Consider the following 22,966-nt stretch of genomic DNA (forward strand, 5'->3'; position numbering starts at 1 on the left):
CTAATGGACATTGACCCCAAGCATAATTCCAAAGTTGTGGCAAAATGGCTTCAGGACAACAAAGTCAAGGTATTGGAGTGGCCATCACAAAGCCCTATCCTCAATCCTATAGAAAATTTGTGGGCAGAACTGAAAAAGCGTGTGCAAGCAAGGAGGCCTACAAACCTGACTCAGTTACACCAGCTGTCAGGAGGAATGGGACAAAATTCACCCAACTTATTGTGGGAAGCTTGTGGAAGGCTACCTGAAATGTTTGAACCAAGTGAAACAATTTAAAGGCAATGTTACCAAATACTAATTGAGTGTATGTAAACTTCTGACCCACTGGGAATGTGATGAAAGAAATAAAAGCTGAAATAAATAATTCTCTCTACTATTATTCTGACATTTCATTCTTAAAATAAAGTGGTGACCCTAACTGACCTAAGACAGGTTTTTTTTACTAGGATTAAATGTCAGGAATTGTGAAAAACTGAGTTTAAATGTATTTGGCTAAGGTGTATGTAAACTTCCGACTTCAACTGTATATGTTTTGGGTTGTGGCTAGAATCGTTTTGTCCTTTTGGTGGGCAACATGAAAACTCCAAAGGTCCCAGCCACACCCCTCCCTCACAGCCGGCTCCTATCCAGCCTCTTCTTGGCAGGGTTGGGGTATTGGGGGTTCTCGATGACCCCCTCCCCAAACTTGAGCTCCAGGAAGGCGCGGTGGTTGTTCGGGCCGTAGGCGGTGACGCCGGCGAATGGCATTTGCACCAGCGGCTGCAGGAAGTGCTCGGGGAACTCCACATCCTGTTTGTGCTCCATCCACGTGTCTTTGGTCATGACGCCGTTTCGCGGGTAGAAGGGCCACAGGTCCACGTGGAGGTGGTTAGCCTCACTGTATTGCACCCTATAGAAGTCCCCCTCCACTGCCCGCTCCCACACATAGCCGTTAGCGTCCACCAGAGAACCAGAGTCCAGGTTCTTCAGGTAGTCACAGTTAGGCACGTCCTCCAGGTAGATGCCCAGGTCCACGTCATAGTCCCAGGGGATGATGTCCTGGTGGCGGGCCGCCCCCAGCAGGGAGCCTCCTTCCAGCCAGTAGCGCACCCCGGAGCTCTCCAGAATGTTGATCACATACTTGGTGGTCTCGCGTAGTGCGCGCAGGCAGCAGGGAGGTGTCCAGCGCTCCAGGTACAGGTACTCAGGGGTGTCATCCCGGACCGTACCGAAGCAACGCTCCGTCTCCTTCCCACAACCGTGCCACTGCTCCTTCCCATCAGCCAGTAGGAGACGCTTCAGCCCAAAGTTCCTCATCAGCCGGCTAGTGGCCTCCTTCAGATGGCTGTCTGCCTTCCACTGGTTGTGGGCTGAGCTGAAGAGAGGCCGGTGGCTGGGGGAGATGCCGGGGCTCTCCAGAAGCTTGACCTTCCAGCCATGCAGGGAGGTCTGGATGAAGAGTGAGGGCAGCAGTGGCCTCCCCAGTGGGACAGACAGGTTGAAGAGGTCCTCAGAGCGGATGAGGACCACCACGTCCCCCTGAAGGGCTGAACACACGCTACCACTGCTCCCAGACGCCGCTGTGGAATAGGTGGCCGTCCACTCTCTCAGACTGACCCGCAGGTGCAGGCACTGAACGGCCGAGCGTGCCAACACTGGGGAAGCCACCAGCCTCACGGGCCCCCCACCCTCCCCCTCCAGCTCCCGGATCAGCCTCTCCACAGCCCGGCCCTGCTCCAGCTCCACCCCGTCAGGCACCAGCAGCACAAACTCTGTCTGGACGTGGAACTCTGGTCGGTGGGCCTGCGGGGGCTGCTCGGGGCTGGGGGAGAGCACCAGGAGACGGGCCCCCTCGGGGAGAGACAGAGGGGGGTAGGGCGGGGTGTCAGACACAGCCAGGAAGGGCAGCTCAGGTCTCTGGTGCTGGAAGGAGCGTGCCACATCACCGACGTAGTTCTCAAAATTCTCAAACTCCCGTAGGAGGACAGTCACACGAGGGCCGTGGCTGTTCCCCTCTCCCCCGACACCTCCAGCGCCAACCATCCCCGCGCCAACCCCTACCAGGCCCCCCATGCCGCCCTCCAGTCCGGAAGCAGGTAAGGCAGCCTTCCTGGAGCCCCTTCCTGGGTCCCGGCGTTTCTCCATCATCTGCTGCTGGGCTTGGGAGACGTAGTAGAGGATGAGCAGGTTCAGAGCGATGGCTCCAGTCAGAAGGCCCTGGCAGAAACTCACCCGCATGGCACCTCTTGCTGTGCTCGTCTGGCTCAGGGAAAGGAGAAGGTATAGGATGGAGCTCTCTATTCAGAAAGCCTGTCCATAAACATCAGGACCCCATCTGTAAAGAGCTACAGCCTATGTGCATCGGAAGAGTAATGGCCAGCTGCTGGAATAGCTGAAATACACAGAAAACACAGGAATTTAAAATGAGTTCTTAAAAAAATAGGGTTTCTAAGCACTTCAGATGGCTGTGATAGGCTTTAGAGGCTGTAGTCTAGTTTATTACATTATATTCAAACGTCAAGCAACTAGGTGCAGTGTGTCTCCCATACATGGACTGGATTGCCCTAGTTCTCTTCAGCCAATATTTTGACCTAGATTGTAACCTTAACTATAAATTGCAGCCAAATGAGCTACAGAGATGCTTCAAATTGATGCTCCATTTAAGTACAGGCCTATGCTCCCTTCTAGAATTGCTACCGTAGGCTATCAAGTATTGCTACAGCAATAATACCACATTTCCAGTACCTAGAATTGTGTCTGCATAATGCAATGTACTTTTTATTCTGTCATTTAATGCTGACAGTAGACTACACCTATACTGCATGGCTTCTATGCAACCATGATCATTCTCAATAATTTCATATAGACCACACCATAAATGACCCCTATAAACGCTTCATATGCAGAACTCATTTGTCTTCACATTCTCCCCGTTATATAGCCTAACATTCTCCAAATCGTTAGAATGAAACAGCATACAAACCATAATGCACGTAACGTTACATCGAATTCGCTCGCTGTGTGGAAAGGTGGCTGAGCTAAGCACAACATGGAGACACCACCAGTGCAATAGCACTTAGTTACAGTGTAAAATATTAATGTTATACTGACAAATTAACTAAAATAGTGTTAATATACTGAGAGTTTTAGATTATTATCAACACCGCGGTCTGTAACGTTATACCCTTGCTTTGCTGTTTCAGAAACGACCACAGGCAGCTTGCGTGAGATCACAATATGGCAGGAAGCGACGTCCCTGGTTACTGTAATGGGAAAGAGAAAAAAACGATTCCCGTCGACGCTGTAGTAGATTTGCTCTTAGCTCATTTTTTGGCACCGTTTCTCCATGGGAGTTCTTGCATTTACTCTTTACGTGAGAGAGGAAGAAAGAAGGGTAGAGTGTTAGTGCTGGGTTTGTGAGGGACGGGGTTGTTATTATTATCGCTGCTTGTTTTTCACCCCCCTGTCCTGGCGAAAGCTCAAGCGCTAAAATGGAGGCGGAAAGATCCGGTGGAGTAGCAGGGGGAACAAACCAGAACTCTGGAGGCAGCGGCGTGGGGCGCAACCCGAACGGGCCGAAATCAGTACTCGGGCAAGCGACAACAGCAGCCGCCGCCGCAGCAGCAGCAGCCGGAGCGATGGCTGGATCGTCGCAGCCTCGAGAACCACAAGACGGCGACGCAGGCCTATCGCTTCCCGGGATCTTGCACTTTATCCAGTTCGAATGGGGACGCTTCCAGACCGAGAAATATCGCTGGGAAGCAGAGAGAGATGAACTCAGGGTAATTATAGTGTTATCATCTAGCTATAGCTATGTAGACTATGTATTACTAGCAAGTTAAGATTTAGAAAAAACTAGCCTAGCATTGCCAACATCCCACAGAAGTCACGACCGCTCCTCAATACTTTCCCCAATCGGACAGAATTACTGTCCACATAATCGCGAATCTATTCACCCTATGCTCCTGGATATCAGTTCTAAAGCTTTTTTTGTGATCAAAGCAAACCCAATATTTGGGGGTTCCAAAAAATTTCACCGTTCTTGACTAGTCTAAAACACTGGGGTGTGAATTTATTTAATGTATTGCATCAATCACAGGACTTTCAATTGTCCGTGTGTTTCACATTGAGGCGCAGTCACTGTCAGAGCCACACGCTGATCCTATCGCAGCCAGACATATATTCCACATTGTCTAATTATAGCGGATCACACAGGTGGCGGTGTCAATAGGCTTTGTAGAGTTGCTCCAACGGTAATTAATGCCAGATGGTTGGACTCCTCTGTTTCTCAACCCCTTCATGGTTACTATTTTTCTCTGTGCGAGATTACGATGGGTCACGTGACTCACTGTCAATTACAACAGGGATTCAGTAATGCGTTTGTAAATCCCGGAGCCACACACACACACACACACACACACACACACACACACACACACACACACACACACACACACAAAAGACCGATGACGTAATGAGGTTCTTCCGCCGTTTACACACGTTCACATGTACACTCTTGCCTGCCTGGGGAGTACAAAGCGTGTTTTTTTCATTGCTTTCCCCATCACGTGGCCTTTCTCCTGTCATCACGTTTAATTATAAGGATGCTGAATGAACATGAGCTGATTAAATACGAGTTTGCTTGATTATTTACAGTAGCCTAAAGGTCTGTGTAGAAAAGCAATACCATTCCACTGCTGTCAGTGTATTTCACTCTACCCTATAGGCTATAGCCTAGTTATAAATAGGAACTTTATATAATATGGATGAACCATAACAAACTGGCCATGCTGATCTTATAGCAGTGTGGGGATTGAAGTCAGAAGTATGTCACCACCACCACTAGAGTCTTACTGGGAAGGATTACTGTGCGTGTACATACGTGAACGTGAGTGTGTGTGTGTGTGTGTGGTCTGGTTTTCACAGGCTCAATTAGCGGCAGAACTCAGGCCAGGAGAGAGAGAGAGAGAGAGAGAGAGAGGAGCGGTTGGGTGCCCTGTTCAAACAGTAGCCCAGCAGTTTACATAAGAGGACACCAGTGGCTGCTAAAATAGGGAAAGCCCTGTGGCGAACACACACACACACACACACACACACACACACACACACACACACACACACACACACACACACACACACACACACAGCCTCCATGCACATACACACAGAACACACAACACTATACAGAATAATAGCCTACAGTTTCCTCTGGGCTAGTGCTCTGTCTCAAACCAAAAGTTGTTGATTGATGACTGCCTGGTGTGTGGAAAACATTGGCCTTCCCTCCCATGTGACTGTGTGCGTGTGCGTCATTCACAGGGTGTGTATGGTGTGCCAGTGGTATCTTTTTTCGGGCTGAATCGTGTCGTTAAACGGGAACACTTGTGGCACTCTGTCTCCTGTGACAGCAAGCTAGGCTGTGGCGGGGCCAGGCCGAGCAGTTGGCTAGGCCAGGTGTAACCTAACGTAGCAGGCGCTTCTTGCTGGTCCTGACGAGATATATATTTTTAGGGGAAGTTTCTCTTCTGCTCTGTTCAACCAATCCAGTTTAGTGTCGCCTTGTTAACGTCCAAAAGTGGAAGTCAGGTTACAGGCTCTCTCTCAATTTCTCTGAAAACTGGATGCATCTGGTTGTCTTTGACCCCCGCGAAGGGTGGGCCAGGTGTGACTTCCCCAGAGCAGAGCCACAGGGCTACGTGACCACAGCCAGCAGGCCATGCCAGGGGACAGACAGACAGGTGGTACAGCTCTGGGCCCTGTTATTCATCACTGATCTCACATGACTGGGGATAGGCCAAAGCTATGTAGCGGTAGCCCTGGCTTAATCCTATCCAGTCAGGTAAGATCAGTGATTCCTTCAAGAAAGAGAGGATGAGGGATACTGCTATAAAACCTGCAGGCCTCTCAGCTCTGTTAGGCTATGTCTGTCCCTTAGAACTGTAGAGGGGGTCCAAATCAAACAAATTAATTTCTCTACTGAATATCTGAATATACTCCTGCGGAGTCTGTAGAGGAAAGAGTGTATAAAGCTCTTGTCCTACTTCATTATGCTGGTACAGTTGGTGCTGATCAAGGACCTACAGCACTCCTGGTTGGCTAATAAATGTCAGATTAGATTTCAACGTTGCGATCACAGTTACGCCACAGTTACTACTTGCCATAAATAGAAGGACAGAGTGATTTGTAGCCATTGACACTCATGATCACTGGCACTCCGACTAGTGTTGACCCAGATGACGTCACTTCCTGCTGGGGCATGTTAAGTGGGGCCCGTAGCGCCCTTCTCTCAGCTCTAATGAGAAGACCAGTGCTCTCATGCATGACACACACATGTACAGTACTGTGCTTCGCTCCCCCCCCCCCCCCCCCGCACACTTCTGGCCTCTTACCGTTCGTTCCCCCACTGACTCTCTCTCTCTCTCTCTCTCACTTCATTTGGCCTCTCATTTGGCCTCTCCTCTCAGACACACGCAAAGACACACACACACACACACACACACACACACACACACACACACACACACACACACACATGCACACGAGCTGACTTTTTGCACAACTTAAGCGCTCTCGCACACTCACCTACGCACGCATACACTTACACGCACATAAGCATGCACACTATACACACACACACACACACACACACACACACACACACACACACACACACACACTCACTCTCCAGTTCCCTGTCCCAGAAAAGTCCTCTGCTCTACTTGTTGGCTGGTGGGTCTCAGAGGGATGGCATAGAGGTAAAGGAGAGGGAGAGCTGCCCTTGACCCTGTTCAGAGGCGGCGGCGGGGGGGTGGGCTGACTGATGAAATGCGCCAGTCAGAACTCCTCAGCAGGCCAACTTCTGAGATAGCCATATAGAGAGTGCTGTAGTGTTTTTACTTAGAAAGGTAGTTATTTAGCCTATCTTTGTGCTAAGACTGTTGGTTTATGTGCCAATGTTCAACGGGCATGTTTATAACATTGTTGATGCCCTTTTATTACAGTTCACAGCTGTTTCTTTTGGTTCAGGTTTCAACTTAATTTGTCCCAGAGGGCAATTGGTTTTGGCACCAAGGAGTACGTGAGGCGTACATACAATGCTAGTGCATGAGGCATGGGTTGGCAGCCGTCAATATCAGTATCACATTGCTAATGATCAACCATTAGCAGCAGCAATAGTGTAAAGTAAGGCCTACATAGAAGGTAAGTAAAGTGCGCTGTGCACATTCTCCAAAACATCACGTCAACATCATTCAAATATGCGGATAAAAAAATGCTGACTACATTTGCATCATCAGCCCATGTAATGACAACCAAGACAATGAAACTAGTTAGGACTGACTAATCTCGTCCCTGTATTCAAAAGGCCAATGGCCGTAGGGGTCAAAGGTAAATGTGTGCTTGTACCTGTCAGTCTTAACAGTGGGGAATCTACACCGGGAGCCAGAGGGTAGAACATGGAACGCCTGGTGTCGGGGGTGGGCACAGTCAGACAGGATGGATTCTACCTTCCTCAACACTTGTCTGCTGTACAGGTCAGACAGACTACTCTGCTGGACTGCCGCGATCTTACTGCCCACTTTTACTATCCTAGCTAGTGCTTTTTGTTGTTGTTGCTTTGATACCAAGGTTACCATGCCAACAGATCAAATGGTAGTACCGACTCAATGTACGCTTTATAAAAGAGACTTTTCAAGGTCCTGTCAACCTGGAACTTTGCCCGTTTCCTGACACAAAAAAAGGTGTTTCTGGTACTTCTTACACATCATGTCAGTTGATCATCAATCATGCGCCCAAGATACTTCTGATTGGCTACGGCGTCTACCACCTGGCCCTTAAGGATCGTGTTCTGAGGGGTAGGGGGTTGACACCTGAAGTCGATACACATATCTTTTTGTTTCTGTCACATTCAGTTTTAAGAAACCGCTGTGGCACCAATGAACCGCTGTGGCACCAATGAACCGCTGTGGCACCAATGAACCGCTGTGGCACCAATGAACCGCTGTGGCACCAATGAACCGCTGTGGCACCAATGAACCGCTGTGGCACCAATGAACCGCTGTGGCACCACAGGCCCGGGGCTAGTTTCATCGGCATGAAGCAGACCGACTATTTCTGAGTCGTCCGCAAACTTTAGGATGTGTTGGTTCTTGTACTGGCTACGGCAGTCATCAGTGTGCAGGATATAGAGGAGGGGCGAGGACACAACCCTGGGGTGAGCCTGTTGATAATGACCGCTTCCCTGCCAGGCACCCATGCACCTTCACCCTCTGGGTTCTGCTAGTAAGAAAGTCAAGGATCCAGTCCACCACATTAGAGTCTACAGTAAAATGATTAGGGAGTTTGTTCGTAGACCTCGCGAGATACTTTTGGCCACGTAGTGTATGTGGACACCTGCTCGTCGAACATCTCATTCCAAAATCATGGCTATTAATACGGAGTTGGTCCCCCCTTTGCTGCCATAGCAGCCTCCACTCTTCTGGGAAGGCTTTCCACCAGATGCTGGAACATCGCTGCACTAAGAGCGTTAGTGAGGTCAGGCACTGATGTTGTGCAACGATTAGGCCTGGCTCACAGTCTGCGTTCCAATTCATCCCAAAGGTGTTTTGATGGGGTTGAGGTCAGGGTTCTGTGCAGGTCAGTCAAGTTCTTCCACACCACCAATCTCGACAAACCATTTCTGTGTGGTCCTCGCTGCCAGATTGTGAGGCGCGATTCATCAGTCCAGAGAACGCGTTTCCACTGCTCCAGAGTCCAAAGGCTGCGAGCTTTACACCACTCCAGCCGACACATGGTGAACTTAGGCTTGTGTGCGGCTGCTCGGCCATGGAAACCCATTTCACAAAGCTCCTGACGAACAGTTCTTGTGCTGACGTTGCTTACAGAGGCAGTTTGGAACTCGGTAGTGAGTGTTGCAACCGAGAACAATCGATTTTTACACGCTATGCGCTTCAGCACTCGGCAGTCGTGTTCTGTGAGCTTGTGGCCTACCACTTCGCGGCTGTGTCCTTATTGCTCCTATACATTTCCACTTCCATCAAACACTTACAGTTGACTGAAGCTGCTCTAGCAGGGCAGAAATGTGAAGAATTGACTTGTTGGAAAGGTGGCACCCTATGACGGTGCCACGTTGAAAGTCACTGAGCTCTTCAGTAAGGCTGTTCTACTGCCAATGTTTGTCTATGGAGATTGCATGGCGGTGTGCTCGATTTTATACACCTGTCAGCAACGGGTGTGGCTGTATATAGTGTATATGCTTGAACTTTTGATGTGTGTTTGATCACAGATCACTGATCTGTAGGGAAGCCATCAGAGTGAAGTGAATCGCCTACAGGAGACTCCTTCTCTCACCTCTACTGGCCCCACTTCCAGACTCAGGATCTACTCCAACACTTTTGAAATGCATCCTCCCTCCCGCCCTCCCATGAGGTCCTTGCTGATCTGTATACGATTGGATGGCCCGGGTGAAGTTCAATTCCCACCTTATTTCTGTCCCCAGTCCAGCTCTTCCAGGAAGGAAGGAAGGAAAGGTGCGTGTCTGAAGTGTTTAAAACGGGGCCCTGGATTGGACAAGATCCTGTTGTTCAGACAGGGAGGGGACGTGATGTTCCTGGATTGTCATGGTACTCTGACATGGACAGATGACGTGCTCCCCCTGTGCGTACACTGTACCACAGCACAACAGACACACACACACACACACACACACACACACACACACACACACACACACACACACACACACACACACACACACACACACACACACACGGCAAGTAAAGCCATGTCAGATTGCAGGGCGCCAGTGGATACAGAAGTGGGAATATGTATTTCCAGGAATGTCGGGGACAGTGGGAGAGATGACTGATGCTTATCTGGGATGAAAGGGACACTCCAAAGAAGTGTGTGTGTGTAAAGAAGACGTGTATGTACAAAGCGTTCGAAAAATGAGTTAGAATGACAGGTCACAACTCGTCCCTCTGTCGGGCAAGGAACAGAACCACGTGAGAACCCCACCCACATAACGACGAGGTAGATACATTCCACAATGCCCCCTATCTGTCTCCCAGTCCGTCTGGCTGCACCCAACACGGTGCATCTACCTGGTAGCTACCTTCACTACCCGGCTTTGCCGCTCCCCTGCTACCCCAGATGGACACAGCCCTGAGCATAGTGCCCTTCAGGTCTATTTTAGTACCGGGAGTCTGTAGGCATGACTAGCTGCTGCTAAACCAGATAGAACGGTTCTATCTGAAACACACAGGAGATGCTGTGTTCTCAGAATAGCCAGTGTAACAGTTGTCCCAGTAATCTAAGTGACGGGCCATCAGCCCGAGGTAGTTTTTGCAGTAGCACCGTAACATTGTTTTTGTTTGCGTGAGTACTGTTTGTGTATCCCAGCCGTAAGGTCTCGCTGGCGTCGCGTCGACCTCGTGTAGACGGCATTGTAGACGTGTAGGCGGCGTTTTTAGACCGCTCTACTTTTCTGGGGCTCGGGAAGAGCAATTGGACCACGCACGCAAAACACGCACACACGCACTCCTCTCCTCACGATGGTTTCTCCCTCCAGATGTCTGGGTAGGGTTTGCTGGTCAGGAGAAGTTCTAAATACAGAACGACGCGCCGTCCACAACCCACTACTTAGCCTGGCGCTCGGTTGCGCAACCAAACCAACAGTATTTCTGCACTGTACGTTGTATTTGTTTGAGTGGTCCAAATAAACTTCACCTCACAATGACTGGGAAGTGGCATGCTCAGTTCACTTGTGGTGATTGGTTTTCAGAGGATTTTAACAGATAATGTTGTGTGTGTGTGTGTGTGCGCATATGCTTGACCTGTGTGTGTGCGTGTGCGCGCAGGCTCAGGTGACGTTCCTGCAGGGTGAGAGGAAGGGGCAGGAGAACATGAAGCAGGACCTGGTCAGGCGGATTAAGATGTTGGAGTACGCCCTGAAACAAGAGAGGTCAGACACACACACACGCACACACAGACACAGACACACAGTGTAAGACTTGGGTAACACTGCCACCTTGTGGTTCTTCCTCTCTCTGCAGGTCCAAACACCAGAAGCTGAAGACAGGCAGTGACCAGAGCCCAGGGGAGAAGAAACCAGAGGCAGAACAAGGTATGCAGGCTCTATGTAGACTCTACGTATGCTCTAGGCCAGGGGTGTCAAACTCATTTTGCCCCGGGGTCCGCGTTCGGTCTTCAACAGCATTTTTTCGTTACATTTCCTCGCCATCCAAATGTGCAAAAATTAGTCCTCTAGTCATAATTTGATGCTCCCTGACTTTCTAGCTTTCATTTCTGTGATTGTTAGCGAGTTGGACACATTCAAGAAACTGTACGAATGTAGGTCCATTATCAATTAATTCTACTCATTTCGATTTAAGTCATTAGAAAGAATATTGACGCACAAAAACATTATAATATAATTTTTACTCAAACCACCAACGGGCCGGATTGGACCCTCTCGGATGGTCTAATGATTGGTTCACAATGTAGCCTAGATCTAATGCATTCTAAAGCAGAACTAGTAACTTCCCTATGCTTCTGTTTCCACGTCGGTCCCATTTAACTGTGTGTGTGCGCGCGTGTGTGTGTGCGCGTGTGTGTGTGTGCGCCTGTGTGTGTGCGCCTGTGTGTGTGTGCGCCTGTGTGTGCGAGCTGTAAGTGTTGCTCTGGTGCTTGCTTCTGTTATATCGGAGCTTCCTCCTCTAATTGATTCTTCTTCTACCCCGCAGTGCCTAATGGGCCAGCAGAGTCTGAATCCGAGCCAGCCAATCAGATGTCCTGGAAGGAGGGCCGTCAGCTACTGCGCAAGTAAGGCTTTCTCCCCATAACGAGAGCAAGGCTTCCTCCCCGTAGCGAGAGCAAGGCTTCCTCCCCGTAGCGAGAGCAAGGCTTCCTCCCCGTAGCGAGAGCAAGGCTTCCTCCCCGTAGCGAGAGCAAGGCTTCCTCCCCGTAGCGAGAGCAAGGCTTCCTCCCCGTAGCGAGAGCAAGGCTTCCTCCCCGTAGCGAGAGCAAGGCTTCCTCCCCGTAGCGAGAGCAAGGCTTCCTCCCCGTAGCGAGAGCAAGGCTTCCTCCCCGTAGCGAGAGCAAGGCTTCCTCCCCGTAGCGAGAGCAAGGCTTCCTCCCCGTCGCGAGAGCAAGGCTTCCTCCCCGTCGCGAGAGCAAGGCTTCCTCCCCGTAGCGAGAGCAAGGCTTCCTCCCCGTAGCGAGAGCAAGGCTTCCTCCCCGTAGCGAGAGCAAGGCTTCCTCCCCGTAGCGAGAGCAAGGCTTCCTCCCCGTAGCGAGAGCAAGGCTTCCTCCCCGTAGCGAGAGCAAGGCTTCCTCCCCGTAGCGAGAGCAAGGCTTCCTCCCCGTAGCGAGAGCAAGGCTTCCTCCCCGTAGCGAGAGCAAGGCTTCCTCCCCGTAGCGAGAGCAAGGCTTCCTCCCCGTAGCGAGAGCAAGGCTTCCTCCCCGTCGCGAGAGCAAGGCTTCCTCCCCGTCGCGAAAGCAAGGCTTCCTCCCCGTCGCGAGAGCAAGGCTTCCTCCCCGTCGCGAGAGCAAGGCTTCCTCCCCGTCGCGAGAGCAAGGCTTCCTCCCCGTCGCGAGAGCAAGGCTTCCTCCCCGTCGCGAGAGCAAGGCTTCCTCCCCGTCGCGAGAGCAAGGCTTCCTCCCCGTCGCGAGAGCAAGGCTTCCTCCCCGTCGCGAGAGCAAGGCTTCCTCCCCGTCGCGAGAGCAAGGCTTCCTCCCCGTCGCGAGAGCAGCACTGTCCTCGATACTTTAAACAAACTGTTGAGTCTGAATGAAGAGGGTAATCGTGTGTGTCCATGGTGTGTGTGTGTGTGTGTGTGTGTGTGTGCGTGTAGGTACCTGGAGGAGGTGGGCTACTCGGACACCATCCTGGACATGCGTTCGAAGCGTGTGCGCTCCCTGCTGGGTCGTACCAGCCCCGAGGCTAACGGCGCCCCGGCCAGCAGCGAGCAGCAGTCCGCCCCGGACCCCGAGCCCCTGGCAGGGGGGGAGTCACTCCTCATCAGACAGATAGAGGAGCAGATCAAGAGGTGAGACCCCCAACACGCACACCCCTGTCCTCGGTGTAGGGTGCTGTGGACAGTGATGAATGGAAGCTTGTCTCCACGGTAGTCGCTGTGAAGTTGATCAGTACTCTGTCTGTGGTGCTGTATTGCATATTTTTGGTCAAATCCCTATAACTGTCAGTAATGTACTGTCAGTATTGTTGTTGGGAGTTGTGTGTTGCCGCTGATGTGTGTGTGTGTGTGTGTCGGTAGGAACGCGGCGGGGAAGGACGGTTGTAAGGAGCGTCTGGGCGGTTCCGTGCTGGATAAGATCCCCTTCCTACACGGCTGCCAGGATGATGATGAGGATGACAGTGATGAGGAAGATGACTTCCAGGGCATGGGCACGGACCGTGTAGACGGGCAGCGCAACAAGAACAAGAAGCCGCGCGTTAAGGTCCGATCACGTCAACACGGCAAAGTGTGTGTGTGTGTGTGTGTGTGTGTGTGTGTATTAAAGCCCTCTCTCTCTCTCTCTCTGTGTGTGTAGATGGGGACTGAGCCCATGACCACAGACCTGGACCCTGATGATGAGGAGGAGGATGAAGACGACTCGGAGGATGCCCTGAGCGAGTTTGACTTCCTGGGATCAGGGGAGGAGGGGGAGGGGGCGGGAGAGGCCCGGATCTCAGGGGACGGCCGGGAGTTAGGTACGCCATCGCAATAGCAGCCACCTCAACCACACCTGTCTGTCTCTCCGTCTGTCTAGCTTTCTGTCTGTCTTCTCTTTTTGTCTGTCTGTCTATCCCTCTCTCCCTTCATCCCTATCCGTCTCTCTCTTTCTAGGGAGTTATATGTTCTGTACTCTCACCTCTACTGCCAATAAACCATTGTCTATGGGGAACCATTGTCTGTGTGTCTCTATCACATTTGTTGTTTGGATGTGTGACTTTGTCATCTACGTGTCTCTCTCGATCTGGAGCAATGTGTTCTGTTGGCATAACGCATGCTATTTGGTGTCTGTCTACTTTCTCTTTATCCGCCTCGTGGCCTGTCTCTCGGTCCGTTTCTCTTCGTCTGTTTGTGGGTTTCTCCCTTTCTATTTCTCTGTTCGCTCATCGTCTCCTTCTGTATGCATGGCCATGTGTTCTTTCGTCCTTTACTTCTCTCTGTCTCTTTCTGTCTCTCTTCTCTCATTCTGTCTCTCTTCTCTCTCTCTCTCTCTCTCTCTCTCTCTCTCTCTCTCTCTCTCTCTCTCTCTCTCTCTCTGCATGACTGTGTGTGTTGTGTCTCTCTCCTCTGGCCTGGTTCAGAGAACCGCAGGAACAAGTTACAGGGCATGATGTCGGACTTCCCCCCCAAACCCTCCCCGCCCCCCTCTGTTTTGGGACAGTCTCGCTCCGGGGAAGGTAAGACAACACCCGCTCCCAAAACTCTCTCCCTGTCTGGCTGTGCCAAATGTTCTACAATGTCCTGTATTATGTCATGTTTTGTGTGGACGCCAGGAAGAGTAGCTGCTTCTTTCGCAACAGCTAATGGGGATCCTAATAAAATACCAAATACCAAAGTAGCTCAATTGCTTCTCTCTCGTCTAAAGGGATACTGCTCTGAAGAGGTAATTGTTTTAGTATTGGAAAAGGGGAAGGGATGTGTTTTTGATCAGATGCTTAATGTGGTAGTGAGTTTAGTATTGAGAGCTGTTCTTCCTCCGCTCCTTAAGGTGGCGCTCTGGGTTTTTCCTCTGACGTCTTCATCCTGGACGCCGTCGGGGGCGGAGACATGAACCTGGGAGAGCTGGCTGACCTCACCGTCGCCAACGACAACGACCTCACCGTGGATGTGAGTACTTGAACGTTCGCGCGCGCGCGCACACACACATACGGCAGTGTTTCTCCTATGATTCTTTTCAGCAGCGGTGGCAAAGATAACGTGGGGGGCTGAGAGAAGAAATTGCAGTTTTAAAGCTAATTTCCTGCAATTCTACACATTTACCCATGGCTTAGGTCGTGTTCCTATGCTATCTGAGTGACTCAAACATGATAACATAATCAATTGTGGCCCCATGCCATGACATTTGGGGAATTTTATATTCTCCCTCACTGTCTAGTGTTTTATGTTGGTGGTTGTTCATTTTCAAAGATGATTTTATAAATATTTAGCTCAATTATCTTTTTTACGTACTTTATCTGAGTTTAGTCATAAAAAAAAAGTTAGCTGCTGCTAAATGAACACACCCCACCAGCTACAGGATAACCGGGAGGAGTTCAAGAAGACGTGGAACCCTCGCTTCACGCTGCGTAGCCATTTTGATGCCATCAGAGCGTTGATGTTCCACCCCAGCCAAGCCGTTCTACTCACAGCCTCCGAGGACGGAACCCTGAAGCTGTGGAACCTCAACAAGGCCATACACTCCAAGAAGTAAGAGCCTAAGGAATAGCACGACCGTAACACGCCAATATCAGGGCCTGCATTCAGAAAGTGTATCATAAAGTCGTCATGCTGATCTAGGATCAGGTCCCTCCTGTCCATGTTATCTTCTTCATTGTGACTTTAAAAAGGCATAACTGATCCCAGATCAGCACTCCTACTCTAAGATGCTTTATGAATACAGGCCCAGGAGTGGGAAAGAACCTGAATGCGGTCTGGTAGTTTGCTATAAACACCGTGCTGTAATGTGTAAATGGATGTTGGTCTTTGCCTCCAACAGAAATGCAGCGCTGGACGTTGAACCCATCTACACCTTCAGAGCCCACAGGTGAGCTCAGACCACACGCACATACACCCACACGCATGCAAACACACGTTTGTTGCAACTCTCATGTGTTTTGGTGTGTTTCTGGGTTAATAGCTCATCTTTGTGTCATCGTATGTGTGTGCGTGTACAGTGGTGCAGTTCTGTCTCTGGCAATGGGAGAGGACGGAGGTTCGTGCTACAGCGGGGGCCTGGACGGAACCGTGCGCTGCTGGAAGATCCCAGACCTCAACGTGGATCCCTACGACAACTACGGTCAGTCCCCGACCCCTGTCTGACCACTCGGTCACCTTTTTTGCTTCCAGTCAACCAGTCAGGACTAGCCAGGTTTATCCCCAGCTAATGTATTCAGCTCTGAGTCAGTGGATTACACATGATCAAGTATCATCGCCACGAGAACATATTGACTGACATTAGGGCTGTGACGGTCAAGTAATTTTGGAGGGCGGTTATTGGTCAGCCAAATGACCACGGTCAGACGCGCATTTTGTGCTGCTGCACTTTTCTTGGGTTGTGGTCGGGTGATTGTGGGGGCCAGGTCATCTGATGCAGCACTCCATCACTCTCTTCTTGGTCAAATAGCCCTTATACAGCCTGGAGGTGTGTTGGGTCATTGTCCTGTTGAAAAACAAATGATAGTCCCACTAAGCGCAAACCAGATGGGATGGCGTATCACTGCAGAATGCTGTGGTAGCCATGCTGGTTAAGTGTGCCTTGAATTCTAAATAAATCACAGACAGTGCAACCAGTTAACCAAAATAAAAGTTATTATTTTTCACGTAAAAAATACCCCCCCCCCCAAAAGACCCCAGTTTGAAAACACCTAGTCTCGTTTGCTACACCACCTTGCTTGTTTCAGCAAGGAGCAACAAAGTTTCATCACGTTGTAGAATCCATTTGTGTGTGTTTCTTTTGTTGTGTAGACCCGGGCATAGAGAGCAGTGTGTTGTCGGGTCATGAGGACTCAGTGTGGGGTCTGACGTATTCTGCCCACCACCATCGGCTGGCCTCCTGCTCTGCAGACGGGACCGTTCGCATCTGGGAACCCCAGAACTCTGCCCCCTGTCTCTCTGTCTTCAACAAGGAGAAAGGTGAGTGTGTGTCTGTGTATGCTTTTGTTTTTCTGTGTGTGATATCTTAACTCACTCCCCCCCTCCCTCAGAGCACGGAACACCCACCTCGGTGGCCTTTGTGAACTCTGACCCCGACCAGGCGGTGGTGTCATTCGACGGAGGCGAGACGCTGCTCTATGACCTCAACACAGAGCAGAGCATCATGGTCCTGGAGACGGGCACTAAGGACGGTGAGTCCTGTCAGAATGCTTCCTGTGACCTGGCTGGTGTAGTGGTAGTGCATGTGTTCGGTGTTGGCTAGGGGTCTACAGCGAATGTTTCTTGGCGTTGTCTGTTGTGACAGGATCGTTATGTTGGGGCCTCTCAAGTTTCCACTCTGATGCTGCGTTTGTAACCATGTGGGAGGTGGGAATTTACCAGCTGTGAGGTTGTAAATACCAGTTGGATGCATTCCTGTGATTTGAACTTGAAAAACGCAGATTGGCAAATGGCCAACAAGCTGTGTCAACCATAAACTAAAAGGACAGCTATCATGCTTTTAAACAAATTATAGAGTAAAGAAAAAACACAATAAATGCTTTTTATAAATCTTGTTTTGTTGTTGCGTTTAACTGCCGAAAATGCTGTTATAGAGAGCATTTCCTTAGATGTTGTCAGAGGTCACCATGTGGGAGAACAGGACTATAGAGGAGTTTCCCACTAGTAATTACCAGTTGGTGTGCCATTTCAAGTGGACTTTTCCCAGCCGTATGTGGTAAAGTCCCTGTCCCCGCATGGTTACGAACATATTTGAGGTGTTGGCAGCTCCATAGGCTATTCTCGTTGCACGTGGCGACATACTGTTAACGCTGTATCCACAACTCTCTGTCCATTGCTGTTGTAATCTACTATGAAACCAACATTTTCCCAAAATGTGAGATTTTAACAAATGATGGTGTATCCTCAGAAAAATGACAATTTATGATTAGAATTTTGATTACAACGTGCCCATAGGCTCTAGGTGTTTTAACGGAATGGCCTACATCGCTTTTTTTAACAGCTCAGATTTACTCAAGAGGCATTGGCCTACAATGCAGCATCGGCATAGCCTATAGAACTAGTGTTTTTACATTTTTATATGTATTCATTCGGTTTCACAGTGCGGACCGAACCGAAGTCCCTGTAGCGAGCGGTTCGAATGCGTGTACCCTTACACCCCTAGTCGGCATAGGTTCAAATCAGGCGTACTGCCCTAGGATGCAACCCCTCTCTTGTCTTTCCCCACTGTCATCCTCTCTCTGTTCAATAAAATCTGAAAATATTGTATCATTCTTTGCCTCCCTTCCTTGAGAGAAGCCAGGAGGATCTCCCTCAATACTGGTCTGTGTGTGTCGCCCCCTGCAGGCAGTAAGCTGATAAACTGTGTGGTCAGCCACCCCTCTGAGCCCATCTCCATCACCGCACACGAGAATCGCACTATCCGCTATCTCGACAACAAGACAGGTCAGCCCATGTCCACTGCTGAATCCTACCTTTTATGTAACAACGCCAGAATTAGGCCTCGTGCTTGATCTGTTTTGTCTGGGTCGAACTAGCCCATAGCCACGTTACTTTCTTTTACCGTTTCAATGAAATGTAATGCCCATCTGCGTGTGTTACCAGGTAAAGTGATCCACTCCATGGTGGCACACCTGGATGCTGTCACCTGTCTGACCACGGACCCCAAAGGCACTTACCTCATCTCTGGCAGTGAGTACCCTGACTTGTCTTGGAACTGGGGACCTCTAGCACTACACACCTGGGGGTGTGTCCTGCTCCTCAGGACCAGGAATAAGAAACACTGTTTCTATCGTTGACGATTCCGCTGTACTCGTAACTGTGCTCGCCGCTTCCCTCTGCAGGCCATGACTGTTCGGTGCGTCTGTGGATGCTGGACAACAGGACGTGTGTGCAGGAGATCACGGCCCACAGGAAGAAGCACGACGAGGCCATTCACGACGTGGCCTTCCACCCCTCGCAGCCCTTCATCGCCTCGGCCGGCGCCGACGCACTCGCCAAGATCTTCGTCTGAGAGGAGGCACAGACGGGGACCATCATCCTCCTTGGTGAGACACTAGGGTACAGAGAGAGAGAGTGTGTGTGTGCTTTATCTTACAATCTATTAGTTTACTTTCTTTACAGTTTCTACTTATATGAACTTGTCCCTTCTTTTCATTACAGCCCGACAAACACAACTTGGCCAGAGGAGAGTGATGACTACAATGGACAAACCTCACCTGCCTACACATGCAATTCCACATTCACACACACACACACACACACACACACACACACACACACACACACACACACACACACACACACACACACACACACACACACAGACATCCAGTGACATACACACACAAAACTGTGTCCTGCACCCCACTGGCTGGGTCATCGCCAACAGGACACTATTACCCACAGTTCTCTAGCTGTCCCATGATGCCTCAGTAGCTTGTTGCAATACTAACCATACTGCTTTTCTAACGACTAATCTGGCTGCTCGGTTTATTAGGTCAGTTTACTACACTATAATACTCTATTCATTTCTACCTTTAACAGTCCACTCATGGTTATAATAAGGCTGTGTGTGTGTTGACATTGATCACTACGCATGCCGATGCATCACCTACTACAATTAGTGACGCGCGCGTGCACACACGAGTTAACATTCAGTTTGAAACTGTGTTTCTTTTAAAGTTTTTTTTTTTAATATAAAAAGCTTAGCTCACCAGTTGCTAACACACATAAGTACCTGACTACAGTAGAGTCCAGTCCCCATCAAGTGACGACATTAGCCATTGTCTACTGCAATACAGCGTGGGGCCACAATGCATTTCATTCCAAAGACTTCTGAGGGTTTTAGTTTGTGTGTGTTTTGGAGCCTTCTCCTAACCAGTGTTGGACAAACAGCTTTAATTTCAGCCTCATCGCCGAGACACTAAGTCTGAGTGTTTGTGTGTCCGGTATTGTACGGTCATCCATTTCAGTAGAATCAAGTTTGATAGGAAAGGGGTGTGTGTGTGTGTGTTGCACTTGTTTAATCTTTGGTGCTAAGATCTCGTCAGTCCGAGTCTGAATCAGGGACCTGTTTGCATTCGAGGTGTGGGTGTGTGTGTGGGGAGTACTGTTTGTCTCACTGGGATATTTGTCATCAACAGTAGCATGCGTCACTCTCCAGCCATGCCATCTGTTTGTGTTGAGATACTGTATGGGTCATTTTTATCTCATAAGAAGACTAACACGCTATGCTAAGCAGACACTTTTCTACTGGTTTCCTTTTATATTTGTGTGTGTGTGTGTGTGTGTGTGTGTGTGTGTGTGTGTGTGTGTGTGTGTGTGTGTGTGAAGTTGGCCTTTGTCATTTCATCAGGATAGCTGGTTTGTGAAAGAGTTTGTGGAGATGATGCCACAGTGGAGACCTCTGACTGAAACGGTTGACGTTGAGAGAAAGTGACCCTACTCCCAATATGGCGTCCTGTATTCTCTCTCCCTTAAGTCGGCATCAAGTCAGAATGGTCCTTGGTGCCGGTGTATTTATTTAGGCTTGCGCTTGGAAACAATCATATGATCCATTGAAATAGCTGTTGTTGATTAGGTTTCTGGTTTTGGTGCGAGTCCTCATAGTGGGAAACTGGCCTCTCTCCAGTGTCAATGGAGCCAGCAGGGGAAATTGCCCCCAGGATATGGGAACAAAAGGCCCATAAAGAGCCCTCCTTCCTCTCCCTTTCCCCTATGGAGAGGAAACAAGAACAAACTCTACCTAACCCTTAGCCCCCCCTTACATTGGCCTCCGACAAATACTGAACCAGACAGGGTTGGGGTCTGTTCACCAAGCAGTCACTTTGGCCTTGGATTATTGTGGAGCTGTTTTTCCCTGGAAGGGACAACAAGCTTGGACAAAGAGCGAAGCCACTCTGAGCTGTGGGCGACCGCTAAAGACTTGACATATAGGTCAGGGATCAGGGGTGATGTCGTTAGGTAGCCGGTTTATTTTTGTACTTTCCGGGGTGGAGGCAGAGGGAGCCCTACGGGCAGATCTCTGGCTGTGGAAACATGGTTCAACATGGTTCCAGAAGCCAGGGCAGAGCAGGGCATGGCAGTAAAGAATTAATGGTCCAGTAGCACCATGTCAATCGGTAACTGGCCCTGAGCTGCCCCCAACCTACTAATCAACCCCTAGCAGAGGGACGGGGTTAGAAGTCGTCCCAAACCACTGATTCCAGATCAGATATTTCTTCATCTCCTTAATGGTTAAAGCCAGAATTGTGGCTATGGTAATCTGATCCTAGATCTGTGGTTTAAGGTCAACTTTAACCAACTACAGTACATGCAACAGGGTCACTACAGGGGTCCGAGAATCAGGGAAATGACAGAGGTTAACGTTTTCCTCTCCACTGCAAGACCTTATGTGAAAACACTCTGTGGTCTGGTCAGACAGGTGTCTGCGGGCTTGGTTTAGTAAATGTCAGCTTCACGTGTTTGCTAAAACATGATGGTTTCAGATGTATTGGTATTTGATGAGGCAGAGAGAATGCCTAAAGTGCTACTGTGGCACATTGTGTGCTGTAATGCTTTGTTGTTGAGAGGATAAATAGAGTACACAGTTGTCAATCACCCACACTAACTGTTGGTTATATGCTGCACTACATCAGCTGCACTAGACCCCAAGACTAGACCAAGGGGTTATCTGTAGCTCAGCTGTGTCTTTGTGTGGCTGTGGAGACCAGGGCCCAGTTTCCCAAAAGCATCTTAAAGAGCGACTGTCCCTAAAAAAAAAGAAGCAACTTCTCGTTTTTGAAAATGGCCTTACGTGAGTCAGAAACATGTATTCTACTGTCAAAATTGACTACAAAGTGTCATTTTGGTCATAAAAGTCAGTCTCGTCCCAAAACCGTTGTTACTAAAGTTGCATTTGAAAGCGCTCGTTATTTTCCCGACTGCCTCAGAACAGCGGAGTGCGTCGTTAGATGCTTCTTCTTTTTTTAAACCATTCCTCGTCACTTTATACACTAAACAGAAGATCTCAGCTAAACATAGAATCGAGATGTTTATCTGTCTCTGTGAACGCAGATAACTTAAGAACGTAGTCGACTGCTACAAATACAAAGTTGCAAATGTCCTTGCGATTGTTGCAAACAATAAGGTTCCAGAATAAAAACTGAGCTGACTGTGGGGAGCAGACGGACAAACAAAAAGATAAATACAGACAGTAGGCTTATATAGGCTACATACAGTGCCTTTGGAAAGTATTCAGACCCCTTGGCTTTTTCCATATTTTGTTAGGTTACAGCCTTATTCTATAATTGATTAAATCGTTTCCCCCCCCCTCATCAATCTACACACAATATCCCATAATGACTAAGCAAAAACGGAATAAAATAAGCGGAAATATCACATGTACATAAGTATTCAGACCCTTTACTCAGTACTTGGTTGAAGCACCTTTTGCAGCGATTACAGCCTCGAGTCTTCTTGACTATGACGCTACAAGCTTGGCACACGTGTATTTGGAAAGTTTCGGGCTCTAGCCGGGCCACTCAAGGACATCCAGAGACTTGTCCCGAAGCCACTCCTGCGTCGTCTTGACAGTGTGCTTAGGGCCGTTGTCTTGTCTGAGGTCCTGAGCGCTCTGGAGCAGGTTTTCATCAAGGATCTCTCTTTACTTTGCTCCATTCATCTTCGATTTGATTCTGACTAGTCTCCCTGCCACTGAAAAACTTTCCCACAGCTGCCACCACCATAATTCACCGTAGGGATGGTGCTAGGTTTCCTCCAGACGCTTGGAATTCAGGCCAAAGAGTTTAATCTTGGTTTCATCAGACCAGAGAATCTTATTTCTCATGGTCTGAGAGACTTTAGGTGCCTTTTGGCAAACCCCGAGCACGCTGTCATGTGCCTTTTACTGAGGAGTGGCTTCTGTCTGGCCACTCTACCATAAAGGCCTGATTGGTGGAGTGCTGCAGAGATGGTTGTCCTTCTGGAAGGTTCTCCCATCTCCATAGAGGTACTCTGGAGCTCTATCAGAGTGACCATTGGGTTCTTGGTCACCTCCCTGACCAATGCCCTTCTCCCCCTATTGCTCAGTTTGGCCAGGCGGCCAGCTCTAGGAAGAGTCTTGGTGGTTCCAAACTTCTTCC

At 49.5% G+C, this 22,966-nt stretch overlaps 2 protein-coding genes across 3 annotated transcripts; one reads left to right on the top strand and one right to left on the bottom strand.

Annotated features, from left to right (window-relative positions):
• Positions 1 to 454: 454 nt before the first annotated feature.
• On the bottom strand, positions 455 to 3,902 carry LOC120028549 (fukutin-related protein-like). Of its 2 annotated transcripts, none has more exons than XM_038973740.1 (2): positions 3,164 to 3,902; positions 455 to 2,371 (listed from the first exon to the last, which is right to left on the bottom strand). In XM_038973740.1, the coding sequence occupies exon 2, from the start codon at positions 2,215 to 2,217 to the stop codon at positions 610 to 612; it is 1,608 nt and encodes a 535-aa protein (XP_038829668.1). In that variant the 5' UTR covers positions 2,218 to 2,371; positions 3,164 to 3,902; the 3' UTR covers positions 455 to 609. The 2 variants fall into 2 exon arrangements, with proteins under 2 accessions (XP_038829668.1, XP_038829667.1); XM_038973739.1 differs by having other exon boundaries at positions 2,963 to 3,902.
• Positions 3,256 to 22,666, top strand: LOC120028548 (striatin-4-like). The gene is made up of 18 exons (XM_038973738.1): positions 3,256 to 3,761; positions 10,836 to 10,939; positions 11,031 to 11,101; positions 11,721 to 11,799; positions 12,831 to 13,025; positions 13,254 to 13,437; positions 13,531 to 13,690; positions 14,294 to 14,389; positions 14,701 to 14,819; positions 15,223 to 15,398; positions 15,688 to 15,735; positions 15,866 to 15,987; positions 16,656 to 16,823; positions 16,895 to 17,035; positions 18,189 to 18,287; positions 18,447 to 18,533; positions 18,686 to 18,889; positions 19,005 to 22,666. Exons 1-17 carry the CDS (start codon positions 3,471 to 3,473, stop codon positions 18,853 to 18,855), a joined length of 2,310 nt encoding a protein of 769 aa, XP_038829666.1. The 5' UTR covers positions 3,256 to 3,470; the 3' UTR covers positions 18,856 to 18,889; positions 19,005 to 22,666.
• Positions 22,667 to 22,966: the final 300 nt, after the last annotated feature.

This window comes from Salvelinus namaycush, chromosome 34 (assembly GCF_016432855.1).
Source record: "Salvelinus namaycush isolate Seneca chromosome 34, SaNama_1.0, whole genome shotgun sequence".
Classification (NCBI taxonomy): Eukaryota; Metazoa; Chordata; class Actinopteri; order Salmoniformes; family Salmonidae; genus Salvelinus; species Salvelinus namaycush.

Bases quoted from the DNA above. Each gene is read 5' to 3' on its own strand.
- LOC120028549 (XM_038973740.1), bottom strand. From the start codon at position 2,217: ATGCGGGTGAGTTTCTGCCAGGGCCTTCTGACTGGAGCCATCGCTCTG.
- LOC120028548 (XM_038973738.1), top strand. From the start codon at position 3,471: ATGGAGGCGGAAAGATCCGGTGGAGTAGCAGGGGGAACAAACCAGAAC. The intron at 15,399-15,687 runs GTAAGAGCCTAA...TGCCTCCAACAG, and splicing joins AAGGCCATACACTCCAAGAA to AAATGCAGCGCTGGACGTTG. The intron at 16,824-16,894 runs GTGAGTGTGTGT...CCCCTCCCTCAG, and splicing joins TGTCTTCAACAAGGAGAAAG to AGCACGGAACACCCACCTCG.